A 14,391-nucleotide genomic window follows, 5' to 3' on the forward strand; every position below is an offset into this window, starting at 1 on the left:
GATATTTCTTGGGAGTAAATCTGATTTATACTTTATTTATTGGGAAAAGGGGAGTATTGGGCTTTAATGGCCCTAGAAAGAAGTCGTTATTCTAAATCAATACCATTAAATATACAGGATGACAAAAAATATAAATAAGATTAACAAGATTATACACAGGTTTATATTACATCTATGTAATTAATTTTAGATGTACTTTTAGGACTATCCAACACATACATAAGCAATGTTTGAATCAGGAATCAGCAGAATCATCTATTTATAAAAGCTTAAGACCTTAAGAAACATTTAGGACATAACATGTTCTATCACAAATAATAGCTTCACCTTTCTTCAGTTCTGTGTATTTAGATCTTAAACAAATACAGTGTTTTAAATTGTCTACCAAATTTAACAAACATTAAAATAAATGCAGTGGTCACCTGAGTTTTATACACTTCAATAAGTGTTTTCTGTTGTTTTTCTACTTCTTGCAGTTCTAAGAGTTCCTTTTCAACAGAAACAACCTCATCCTTCAAAGTAGCAAGTGTCGTCTAGCAAGGAACATATGAATAGATATTACAAATCATTAAAATTCATTTGTACTCCAATGCTATAGGATTATAAAAACATAACTCATTTACCAACAAAGTTAATAATTATTTTTGATTACATGTAATTATCTAAAAAATTTAAGTATTTCAAAAATTAGTAATACTTACAAACAACTTTAAATGGCTTATATAAGTAAGAAATAGTTTTAAAACTTTTAAAATTTAGTGACAAAAAAATGACTTGGAAAATAGACCAGGTTCCTAGTTGGGAAGACGCAAACCAGTTTTTCCCAAATCAATAAAAGTTAATGCAATTTCAACCAAAAGTATAACAGTTGGGGTGGGGGGGTGACAAAATTAACTTAAAATTCATATGGAAAAATAAATAGGAAAGACTAATAAAATTTTGAAAGGAATACTAAGTGGAGAATGTCACTTATTAGATATTTAAATGTATGAAGAACTAAAATTAAGACACTCATATAAGAATACAGAGGTCGACAGAATAGAAAATGAAAAGTAATTAAAATTATATTTAGTATTTGGCAAAGGTTGGATTTTTAAGTCAATGGGGAAAATATGGGTCAGTAAACAATGGCAGTAACACATCGTTTAACTATTAGAAAAAAATAGATTAATTGCCTATACCCAACACTATTTTCATATTTATTAAAAATAAAAAACAGCTATAAAAATTTTCACAGAAAATATTATTGGATATATAGATAGCAAAAACCCCACTAAGCATAAAATCAACAGAAGATACCAAGAACTGTAAGGATCTGAGATTTTACCCTCTAAGTTTACAAGTTAGCTTAGCACAGTTTCATGGATGCCCGCCCAACAGCAGGCACGAGACTTCCAGGTCAGGGACACAGGGCTTTATTACTCCCAGCAACAGCATAGCCAGATATCAGCATTTGTGTTCATCTCTAAGCCCCAGTTCCCACAGGGCAACACAAGGAGGCTGCCAGACAACACCTGTACATACAGTGGACTGCATGACAGAGGAGCAATGCTGAGTTTAGGGAACTCAAATCTCTTATAACAGGCAGTCATCAAGCCTACCCTTTGGTAGAAGGAAACACTGCTATGTTCCAGGCATTTGGAAGCAAGCACTGCTATCTTTCTCTATATATACATCCTTGAAAAGACAGTCTGGGTCCACAGGCAGTCAGTGCCTCTGCTTGCAAGATGTGCAGAAATAGAGAGACTCCCAACAGAAGCCTTGAGGATAAAAATAATATATATGTATACACACATAAATATACATACAATATACACATATGTGTATACATATCCAAAATTTCATAGCTCCCTCAAAAGGTGTAAGAGGCAAGCAAAATTTGAAAAAAAGTAACAAATTATGATAAAAGATAATATCCTTAATATATGGAGTTCTTACATGCTAATTAGGAAAAAGGACATAAAAGATAATGAGTAGGTAACTCAAAAAAGCAGAAATATGTATCATCAATGAATACACAAAAAAATGGTTTTTACTCATTAAAAAAAATGCTCTAGAGATTGGATATTCTTCTAGTAGTGAAAAAAAGACAAAAATTCTCTCCTTCATGGAGCTTACATATTGTATGTATAGAGAGACAAAAATGAGGGGCAGATGGGACCAAAACAAAAACAACGAAGACTAAGAAGTGAAACAGGTCATACATGAGAGCAAGAGAGGAATGAAAAGTCGGGGATGGGCCAGGAGGCCTCCTGAGGAAGGGACTGTTGAACAGCAACAGGAAGTGTGGCTCTAAGGGAAGAAGAGTCCTGCTGAGAAAGGCGATGGCGGGCAACGTCCTGACCAGTCAGGGAGAAACAGCAAGAAGGCCACGTGGCAGAAGGGAAAAAACAAAAGGGAGCATGGGAGATGAGGTGAGAGAAGTAGTGCAAAGCCAGATGGTGTCACGCCCTGTAGATGTTTACTCTATCAGCCAAGATATCACTGGAGGGTTCTGAGTGACATGGTTACATTTTTATAGAAACTACTTTACTGCTACACTGAATGCTTGCTGCAAGGTCAAGGACAGAAGCAAAGAGTTAGCAAGTCAGTGTAATGAGCAGATGATGGTGGCCTGAACCAGGATAATGGCACGGGTGCTGGTGAGAAGTGGTCCAAGCCTGGGTATATTTGAAGTAGATTTGCTGACAGACTGGAAGCAGATGTGAGAGGAAGGAGTCAAGGATGATGCCAAGTAATAGAAAAGGTGACTGCTGTTAAATGGCATGAGGATAGTGTAGGAGAAACTATTCTGAGGAGTGCAGGAGGTCTATTTTGGACAAAACTTTGCAATACTAATTAAATATCCTACTGGCAATTTCAAGTACACAGTAGAATACATGTATGGAATTCGGGGACAAAGCCCAGGCTAGAGATGTAAATGTGTAGATACTCTAAGATGTAGATACTATCAAAAGGCCCAACAGTAGATGAGAATACCTATCAAATCTGAAGAGATTTGTTTTAAATTGCCTAATACTGGAAAAATACAGGAACCCATTTATGGTGTATAATTTAGAACTATATAACACCAACATTAAAAATGGGCTTCCCTTTGACCATGTAATTGCACTCTAGAAATTTATCTGAAGAAAACAGATATGCAAAAAGATTCAAAGAAATTACCCACATTTTTAATTAAAAAAAAGAAAAAAAAATGGAAGTAGTTCAAAATCCCAAAAGTCACATATATGCTAATATAGTAACTTTAGTTATCTATGTTGTGAGCTTACAGGTGATTTTTATTTTTTTCTCATTTTGTGCTTTTCTGATTTTCCAACATTCTATAATAAATAAATAGAATTTTCTAACACTCCAAATAAAATGTTGTTCTTTTCAATAGAGGAGGTCACTGAGCCTTGGAAGCAGTATCAGCTAGCTTCTTTTTTATTTGAAACTTGAAAATCTAAAATGATTCTGAAGTCATTAAAAGTAACAAAACATGACATCTTGGCAATTTTACATTATAAATAAAATATGCCAAACATACCTCAATTTTTTTCTTAAACAAAATCCAGAAAATAATGAATTAAAAGTACATGTTTCTGAGTTATTAACAGAAGAGATAAACTTTAACAATGATTTTATACCTATATAATTTAAAATTAATTCTATTACCATGTAATTAAAAACTAGATTTATAATTAATGAAAAAATCCTTCTAATCCTTTTCCCCTGAAAGATATCGAGGAAATTAAGAAAATAAACACAAAAAATAAAATTCCCTTTTCCTAGATGAAACATTTAAACCATTTATTCAATAAATATTCATTGAGAAATAAGTATATGCCACACCTTCCCTGGGCATCTTCTGCATACAAACATGGGAACTTATAAGGAGGGCTTCATCCTAAATGAGAAGGTTTAGGGAGGGGGAGTAGATTTTGAACTGACCTTTAAAGGAAAGGTAGAATTTAGATACTGAGAAAAATAGCATTCCAAACTGTAAGGCCAGTAAAGCTATAGGAATCGACACAGAACAACATGAACAAATGGCATGAAATGAGTATTCGCATTTGGTTACAGCTCCGGATAACAGTATACTACATTCTCTCATCTCCCTTGCAGCTGTATGAGGTCATATGCCTAAATAAGTAGAAGAGCCTAGTGGTACGAAACTTTCAGCAAGTCTCTCTAAAGGAAAAGGGTTGGAAAATGAAAAGGAGATGATCCATCCTTTTTCCTTCTTTCATCTTGATGCTTGAAACTTGGCTACAATGGCTGGAGCTCCAGCTGCCTTTTTCAATCATGAGGATAAGCTTCACAACCTAAAAATAGCAGAGTAGAGAACTAAAGATAGAGGCTAGGTTATCTGATGCTGTATCAGATTTGAACTGCCAACTCTGGCTTTGTTTTACATCAACAGCTTCTTTTCTGTTTTCTATTTACTGTCCTCCAAAATTAACATTATGAAACTGAGAATGATGCCATTGCTTTTAGTCAGGTCTCATCTGGCTACGTGCATCTCTGATTGAGAACTCAAATTGTTCTCAGGAAATATTAAAGCTTCTTCCCCATCTTTTTTCTGGTATGCGTACAAACCAATCACCCCTTGGATTTGATTACGTTGGAACATTCTTTCTGGTTATGAAGCGGCCAAGAACATACTTTCTGGTTTCATACAGACCATGGCTATGGTTATATCCTATCATACCTAGAAATGATACCTAGAAATAATCTTATGCATTAAAAGTAATTTTGGATTGTTCACTTAGTTAAAATTGGAAAGTAAATACATTTTTTTAGGTTGAGACAAAGAAACAGTTATTCAACTCCTTAAATCTTATTTAATACTGTTGAAAACATGTATCTTTGTACATAACTTTAAAATTTAATCCTATATACAAATGTGTGTGTATATGTGCATGTGTGTGTGTGGAAGTTACCTATTATAATGACACTTTAATACTCTGAGAAACATAACGGACAAAACGATACAACAGCATTGTATTAAACACACTGTTATTCCAAACTACTTGTACTAAGAGGACTAAGTTGTCATTACACAGCACACACACACACACACAGTACCTTTAATTTTGTATTCTCAAGATTCAGGGTTTCACTTTCATGTTCAATTGACTGGAGTTTTCTAAGAATCTCTTCATATGAATTTTTTCCATTGTCCTCCATTTTCTTCAGGTCTTCCAAAAGATTATTGATTTGCCTTTATTAAATAAATGATATATTTTGTAAGGTTATTGAAATTTTCATTCAAATAATAAATACATCGTAAGTGTGTTTCTGAAGTTATTTTGGTAGATACACTGTTTCAGAAGTTAATGGAATTCATAGAACAAGGGAGCTAGGAAGCCATCATCTATATAAAGTACCTGCCTAAGTAACCTTGATTAGAAATAACGACCTATTGATAATGCCAATGAAAAATTACCCAATATTCTTCGCTATTCAATAAAACATTTAAACCATCATCCATAGATATGTCTGTCTGTCTCTCATTCACACACATACAATTTGGGGGCAAGGTTAAATAAAAGGATCAAGTGAGGCATTAATTAATCTTTAAAAGCAAATTATATGTGCTAGTTTTCAATGATAATACTGAAGAAAATATACAGAAAATACAACATTTAAAAGCAAATATTCAGAGTTCATTGTTTATCAATACTATATTTCAAAACATAAAATATATGTATTTTTATAACTGATTTTCTTTGTTATACACTTAAAGCATTTTAAGGAATAATAATTTTGGGGATTTTGAAAGCATTTATGCTTTTCTTATAAACTGTAGTATGATATATTCTTACTTACACATCCTTGTTTAGTAGAGAAATACTACTTCCACTTTAAGACAAAGTTAGTGTTAACATTTACTGCAAATAATAGATGACATATAGTCAAATACCAACTATTAACTTACAAGTTCAAAATTTCAAAATGTGAACACCAATGTACTTTTAATGGGTAATCATTTTTGTTGTATTTTTAGAGTAAGAAAAGTTTACAGAACTGTAAATAGAAAAATATCAAATCATACTGACAACACCTTTACCACATATAATCCAGAAGAAACAAAATACAAACCACTCAAAGGAAAGAACTGAAAACACTTATTACAGAGTAAAAGATTCTAAACTTTTTCTTACTTTTTCATTGTCTCAATCTGAACTTCCAATTCAGTTTTTTCTATTACAATTTTCTCATAATGACTTTTCCAGGCATTGGAAGCTGAAATTGCTTCAGACAACTTGGCTTCCTAAAAAATACATAAAGTACTCATCTTGTAATTTAATAACATTTTGGTTTTATTCAGGCCCCTAATCACAAATATGTTATAAACAAGGAAACATCCTATGAAGCATGAAACTTTTGTTGTAGAAAATTTCAGTGCACAACTCTGAATATAGCAAGATTTTAAAGCAAACTTCAGTAATACCTTTATGTTACTATTATTTTATGAGTACATAGTGGCAGTTCCAACTTAAAACCTTGAGGCTGTTAATGTAATTATTTTCAAACATTTCCTAATCAATGAAGATAATTCCCCACTGACTGAACTTTTCATTTTTCATTCTACATATAGAAGATACTAACAACCACATAAGCATTAGAAGAGGAAGAAGCCCCCTGGTGTACATGGAAACTACCTGCAATTCCATTAACTCCACAGCATTTAATAATGCAACCTTATTTTATAATGATGTCTACCTGCTTTGTAGAGGTCACCCCCACTGGCCTTCAAACACTGTTACTGTTAGCAAAGAGATGAAAATGGTCGTGGTGGCTTATGGACTTTGAATGTGAGCTTCTAAGGTAGAGATTGTTGTTTGTTTTGTTCATTGCTAGGGCCTTGAATATTGCCTTGCATAGAACAGACTGTTAATAAATGTGAAATGAATCTACTCTTTACAAATCCACCTAGTGAGCTGTGTAGCCATTGTCTCCTTCTGCATTCTACAGAAAAACAAATTCACTGGCATGACAACAGTGCCAATAATCATTAATCAGAAGACCCAGAAGTACTGTAGTCCCTCCTTATTCGCAGGGGTTCAATTCGAAGACTCTGAGTAGATGCCTGCAAACACAAACGGTACTGAACCCTATACATACTATGTTTATTGCTATACATACATACCTATGATAAAGTTTAACTTACAAATTAGGCACAGTAAGAGATAAACAACAATAATTAATAATAAGAGAATAATTTTAACAATATACTGTAATAAAAGTTACGTGACTACCCTGACTGGTGTGGCTGAGCGGGTTGGGCATCGCCCTGTGGACTGAAAGGTCGCTGGATCGATCTCCAGTGAGGGCACATGGCTGGGTTGTTGGTCAGGCCCACAATTGGGGACCTGCAAGAGGAACTGATCCATGTTTCTCTTGCACATTGATGTTTCTTTCCCTTTCTTTCCCGTTCCCTTTCCCTCTCTTTAAAAATAAGTAAATAAATCTTTTTTTAAAAAAGTTATTTGACTGTGGTATCTCTCTTTGGTTCTCTCTCAAAATATCTTACTGTACTATACTCATGCTCCCTTCTGGCGATGATGTGAGATGTAAAGTGCCTTACTAAGTCGAGAACTTTCACCTTTTCATTTAAGGAAAGAACTTTATGGCTTCTCTTTGACATACCTGAATTGCCAGCATCACTACTCCTGCATTCTGGGGCCATGACAAAGTGCTTGAACACAAGCACTGCGACACCGTGCCAATCAATGTGATAACCGAGGGCTAAACAAATGACTACACGTCAGGGAGCTTAGACGGTGTGGATATGCTGGACAAGGGATGATTCGTAACCCAGGAGAGGCAGAGCAGGATGGTGCAAGATTTCAGAACAGGTGCAATTTAAAACTTATGAATTGGACATAACAGGCGCGCCAAGACAAAAAAAAAAAAAGGCCCAAATGAAAGAACAGATCAAAGCTCCAGAAAAAATACAACTAAGCAATGAAGAGATAGCCACCCTATCAGATGCACAGTTCAAAACACTGGTAATCAGGAAGCTCACAGAATTGGTTAAATTTGGTCACAAATTAGATGAAAAAATGAAGGCTATGCTAAGAGAAACAAAGGAAAATGTACAGGGAACCAATAGTGATGGGAAGGAAACTGGAACTCAAATCAATGGTGTGGACCAGAAGGAAGAAAGAAACATCCAACCAGAACAGAATGAAGAAACATGAATTTTAAAAAATGAGGAGAGTCTTGGAACCTGTGGGACAACTTTAAACATTTCAACATCTGAATCAGGGGTGCCAGAAGGAGAAGAGGAAGAACAAAAAATTGAAAACTTATTTGAACAAATAATGAAGGAAAACTTCCACAATCTGGCAAAGGAAATAGACTTCCAGGAAGTCCAGGAAACTCAGAGAGTCCCAAAGAAGTTGGATTAAAGGAGGAACACAATAAAGCACATCATAATTACATTACTCAAGATTAAAGATAAGGAGAGAATCTTCAAAGCAGCAAGAGAAAAGGAGACAGTTACCTACAAAGGAGTTCCCATAAGACTGTCAGCTGATTTCTCAAAAGAAACCTTGCAGGCAAGAAGGCTGGAAAGAAGTATTCTAAGTCATGAAAGGCAAGGACCTATACCCAAGATTACTGTATCCAGCAAAGCTTTCATTTAGAATGGAAGGGCAGATTAAGTGCTTCTCAGATAAGGTCAAGTTCAAGGAGTTCATCATCACCAAGCCCTTATTATATGAAATGTTAAAGGGACTTATCTAAGAAAAAGAAGATAAAAAAATATGAACAGTAAGAATGACAGCAAACTCACAGTTATTAACAATCACATCTAAAACAAAAACAAAAGCAAACTAAGCAAACAATTAGAACAGGAACAGAACTACAGAAATGGAGATCACATGGAGGGTTACCAACAGGGGAGTGGGAAGGGGAGAGAGGGGGGAAAGGTACAGAGAATAAGAAGCATAAATGGTAGGTAGAAAATAGACAGGGGGAGGGTAAGGACAGTATAGGAAATGTAGAAGCCAAAGAACTTATACATATGATCCATGGACATGAACTATAGTGGGGAAATGTGGGAGGGAGGGGGTGTGCAGGATTGAGTGGAGTGAAGGGGGGGAAATGGGACAACTGTAATAGCATAATCAATAAATATATTTAAAAAATGAAAAAAAATTATGAATTGTTTATTTCTGGAATTCCCATTTAATATTTATAGACCAGACCACAGTTGACTGAGGGTAATAAACTGTGGAAAGTGAATCCACAGATACGGGGGGACTACTGAAGGAATGGTAACCGTGAAGATTTATTGGGTGCTTCCTCCTTTCCTTCCACCATTCATCTAGTCACTGAACAAATACTTACGGATATCCTACACACAAGACATTTTGTTATTTATATTTTTACATTTACATTTTTGCTATATTGAAGACTAGTATTTTATTTTCAAAGTCTATGTAAAATATATTTTAATTAAAAATATATGTACTACAATGTTTAAGTTGGGTAATTATGTTATAAATTAAGATATTTAGAAATTTTACCTATGAAATAAATGCTATGAAGAAAATTTAAGACATGATATAATTAATTTTTGTGGAACGACTTCAAAAGAAGTGATTAAGGAAAGCACCTCTGAAGAGATGTCAGTTGAAAAGATACCTGGATGATTAAAAGGTAACCACGTAGTGTGAGCCAGAGAAGAACATTACAGCCAAAGGCAACAGCAAACAAAGTCGTGAAACAGCAACATGCATTAGAGGGAGAGAAAGGAGGCCAGTGTTGCAAATGGTAGTTTGGCCACAAACTGTGTTTTGACACATATTTTCTCATTTTTTCTTCTTTCTTCTCCCTACAATCATATGAGATTGGCAGTATTATTACCCCCTATTTTAGAGATAAGAAAAGTCAGCTCAGAGAGGTTAAGTACCTTACTCAGAGTCACCAGGTTAACAAATGGAGGAACCTTCCTATACTATACCTGGGGCCTGGCCTGGCTGATGTGACACTATTTAAATGGGTGAGTCCCAATGATGTTAATGACTTGATTAGTTTTTATCACTCGGGAACATTTTCAGGCATTCAACTAAGTCTACAACCTTCTAGATTTTGAACCTAGCCCTCAATTCTTTTTCTAGTTAAATTCGTCTGAATGTAGGTAGGTTAGACATTAGTCTTAAAATGTTAACACTAGAGCTTATAAAACATTAAGTTGTTTTGTTTACATAAGTGTTTGTGCAAGTCTTCATTTCTAAAGACCTCTAATAATTCTGTAAGTCTTAACGTAAGGTTCTAAGAGGTGGAGTACCAGTGAAACATTAAAAAGGAAATACTTTATTAATTGGTATTTGAATAAATGTAATCATCCATTAGAAACAACAAAGCACTAAGTCTGTTTTCAACTTTGTACTACACACACAGACAACTTTCACATGGTGTATTTACGTCAGCGAATGGTTTTAAATGCATTACAGAGCCTAAACGAATTACTGAGTAAAGTCATATGGCCCAGTAACATAAATCGGCACTCCCCAAACCGGTGGTCCTCAGAACCAGGTCCAAGAGCTGTTTTGTGGGTAAGAGAAGAGGTCTGTGGTTAAGTGAGTGGAGGGAAACTCTGAGTCCAGTGCCCTTCATTACACCACTTTACTTTTACTGAAGGCTCCTCGGGGCCTCTAGCGCGCTAATGTGCACTGCAGATTTCCAAAGGGGAGTGTGCATGAAACGTTCCCGTACACATAGCATATCCCTGCAGTGGAGCTCCCGAGGAAACGCTGAGATAATTCAATATGTAAATTTGACATTTTATGTAATCTTTCAAAATAAAGACTAGAGCAAAAAACTATGAGTAGAGTTTTTCTAGTGTCAGCAATATTAAGAGAAGCATCATGACATTAACTACATAAATTACATAAATAAAATAGTTCAGGAAGAAAAATTGTATGTACTGACCTGATCTTGAATCTGGGAAGTGAGGTTTTCAATGCCTCCGGTAAAATGTTCAAACCTTTGTTTGTAAACTTTAGATGCCTTTTTCAGGGCAATAGTTTTCTGCCTACTCGATTCTTTCATTGCTACAGTCTCATGCTTATTCTTTTTCAATTGCAAGTTCCATTGGTATATCTTGTTCTCTAAGCTCTAAAAAAAAATTAGTAGCAATTAAACTATTTTAGAATTCCAACGTTTATGTAAACATCGCAAAAATATGTAAATAACCTTCTATACGAGGTTAGAGGATTCATCATATGGTTAATAAAAAACAAAACAGTGAAGAAAGGTGATTTCACCAATGTTTATCTGTAACCAGTTATAGAATGCAAATTTAAAATATATAAGTCTAGATAAAACTAATGCTGCTCTTATTATAGATACCAATATGGTGATTATGGTACAAGCATAACTTCCTTGAAACTGCGGTACTTAACTTCATATCTAGACGACGACACATGGTACTAATTACTTCAAATCAAAAAACAATTGTGCTGGAGACAATTCAAACAATAGGTACACAAAGCTCAAAGGAATTAGTAACTTACCAAAAATATGATAACAAATTTATAGATCATGAAGGGCATGGATAAGATAAACATCCATGTATTTACCAAAATGCTAATTTAGGGGAATCAAGGGGCATGTCTTGGCACTTAGAAGAGTCCATCACGGACAGTAAAGGCACTGCTTTACACGGGGAGCAGTGACTTTGTGTGAGTCACTACTCTAAGACCGAACAAGGTCACGTAAAGAAATGACCACTAGATCCCTAAGAGTCAGGTAAAGACATGTTTGAAGGTATGTTTCCGTCCACAGAGTTTAACGGTGTTAAATAGCACGACTGTTTCCTGGACGTGTCTCCTGAGGACATAAGGAGACACAGAAAATTAGGCTCGGTTGATGACAGATATGATTTAGTGTGACTACTCTCACATTTTTTCTAATTATTTTAAGCATTTGTATTTAAAGTATTTGAGTATTAAATATCTAAGAATGTAAAGACATAAGATTTTAATGCTTTTACATTTTTTGCAAGTTGTGTAATACTGAAAAGAATGCAAAATTATTACAGAATTTAGGTTTTAATCTTCCATTCACTGGACAATCATTTTAATTTGAAAAAAATCAAAGAAGTCACGGTAGAAAATGGGGGCTCTATTACTTAACTCTGATAAACAATTTCTGCTTCACAACTTCTACTAAAGCTGATATTTTTACTGTTGTTCAGTTACAGTCATCCCGCCCTTTTCCCCACTGCTCTCCCTCACCCTGGCCCCCCCCCCCAGTCAATCCCCTCACTGTCCTGCCCACGAGTTCTCCATGCACGTTCCCTTGCTTGCCCCTTCCCCTCTTCTCCGTTATCACCAACCCCCGCCCCCCAAACAAGATTTAAAAACTTGATTTCTTTCCAAAGTGATTAGGTAGACTAAAAGAAGAAAAAGATTCTTAAATTGTATTTAAAAATCTATCTTAAACTAAAATATCCAAGAAATGCTTTAGTAAGTCGTTGGGGAAAAACAATTAAGAGCACTGCAGCCAGGCTCCTTCAGAGCAGCACGGACCCAAGAAACACAGCCGTCATTCCCCGCGAGACCACAGGGTGTCATCGTCACACCGTGAATAATTGCTGTACCTTTAAAAATCCTTTTAAACACTAAAGGCAAAGTACATTTTTTTTTTTAAAGATTCCAGTCAAAACTTTCTCACTAGATTGCCAATCCTACACTTAAACACTATTATGGAGTATACTGAAACTATCAAATTATTTTTATAGTTTCAGAATAAATAACCCCTCACAGTCTTCTGCCTAATGAATAGACATATTTAAAGTCAACTGCTTCCTTTTTCACATTCCCAATACATACTGAATATTATAAAAATAACTATTCTCTGTCTTGTAAAATGTGAAAATATTCTAACACTAATTGCTATATTATAAAAATCTAGGAAAAAATGGGTTTAAAGTATCTTTGGGGTAGTTCTCAGAGAATTATAATGGAATAATGTTTATTTTTAAAAGAACCAATATAATGAATTGATTCAGCAATACTAAAAAACTGAGATTAATGTTGCCAAACTGAGTTCCTTGTGTTTTTACTCAAAAATAACAACTTGTTAAACCTAAATTGAAGGATTAAATTCTGTTCCGAAATTACTTAATTCCTTAAATTCCAAAAGTGTGTGTGTAAGGTGGAGTGTAGAAAAAACAGTAACCTAATGAAACTTCTTTTAATAATTTCTAAACAGTTGAATTTTTTAAAGTAATTTGAACTCAACACATCAATATTATACATGAGACTGTCATCGCAAAATCTTGGTATTTTAACCTTATATTCTTTCCTCAAATTATCAGAAACAGAAAAAGTAACTGTTAACTTTTTTAAAAAATCACTGAATATGAGAAAACAATTTCAAAAATTTCCCCAGCTGCTATTTGAGAACATAGAAGCTGTGTAAGATAAATTGTAGTAGATAATTATTTCAGATATTAAATCACACGTATTCTCTTGTACTGACCATGACGAGCAATGAAATAGCAGCTATAGCTCACACGCAATCCCCCAGGACACCGATACAAAGGACACAGGGAGTCTATGGGGGAAAGTGCCTACGAGCTCGTGTAGGGGGACAGAGGACAAAATTTACACCCCCTGTAAGCCTGTTAGAGTCCCTTTGAAGAGCAAAAGCTCACTGGAAGAAAAACACCCCCCAAGTGCACTCATTCGGGAGGGCAAAAGCAAACAAATCTAGCACAGACGGCCTCATCGTGGTAGGGCTTGTCTTTGTACACTTCTCATAACACTGCTTGTTTTCCTTTGGCAAAACTAGTGACGGCAAATCCAAGGATCTAGTATCATATCACAGCAACTGCAAATTCTTACCCCAAGTGGCTGTGAGGCTTACTAAAGAATATTTAAACACTCAGTTTAAACCAAAAATTTCACCTTATTTATACTGCTCAGTATATATATATATCAAGGAGATTACTTGATTATCTAAACGCCGAACCTAGGATAACTGATTTTAAAGTTATTACCATTAGCCCTGGCTGGTGTGGCTCAGTGGAATGGGCAAGGGCTATGAACCAAAGGGTTGCCAGTTCAATTCCCAGTCAGGGCACATGCCTGGGTTGTGGGCCAGGTCCCCAGTGGGGGCCATGTGAGAGGCAACCATGCATTGATGTTTCTCTCCCTCTCTATGTCTCTCCCTTCCCCTCTCTCTAAAAATAAATAAAACCTTAAAAAAAATAACGTTATTACCATTAGTAACAAACACAAAAATAATAAACATTTATTTAATATTTAACTAAATATGTGTGAGTATGTACATTTTTGCATAGATGGACAAAAACTGACTGGGATACTATATGTCAAAATGTATTTTTGAGTTATTTTAATTTTCTCTTTAATATTATACAAA

General features: G+C 34.9%; 1 protein-coding gene across 12 annotated transcripts in view; it reads right to left on the reverse strand.

Annotated features, from left to right (window-relative positions):
• Positions 1-14,391, reverse strand: part of ODF2L (outer dense fiber of sperm tails 2 like) — a 91,941-nt gene that overhangs the window by 10,076 nt on the left and 67,474 nt on the right. For all 12 annotated transcript variants that reach the window (XM_071220947.1, XM_053920124.1, XM_053920123.1 and 9 more), the window contains 4 exons: positions 10,933-11,118; positions 6,150-6,259; positions 5,071-5,206; positions 423-533 (listed from right to left, as the gene is read on the reverse strand). In XM_071220947.1, coding sequence (XP_071077048.1) covers positions 423-533; positions 5,071-5,206; positions 6,150-6,259; positions 10,933-11,118 — 543 coding nt within the window. The remainder of the gene's footprint in view (positions 1-422; positions 534-5,070; positions 5,207-6,149; positions 6,260-10,932; positions 11,119-14,391) is intronic.

The sequence above is a fragment of the Desmodus rotundus genome, chromosome 3, assembly GCF_022682495.2.
Source record: "Desmodus rotundus isolate HL8 chromosome 3, HLdesRot8A.1, whole genome shotgun sequence".
Classification (NCBI taxonomy): domain Eukaryota; kingdom Metazoa; phylum Chordata; class Mammalia; order Chiroptera; family Phyllostomidae; genus Desmodus; species Desmodus rotundus.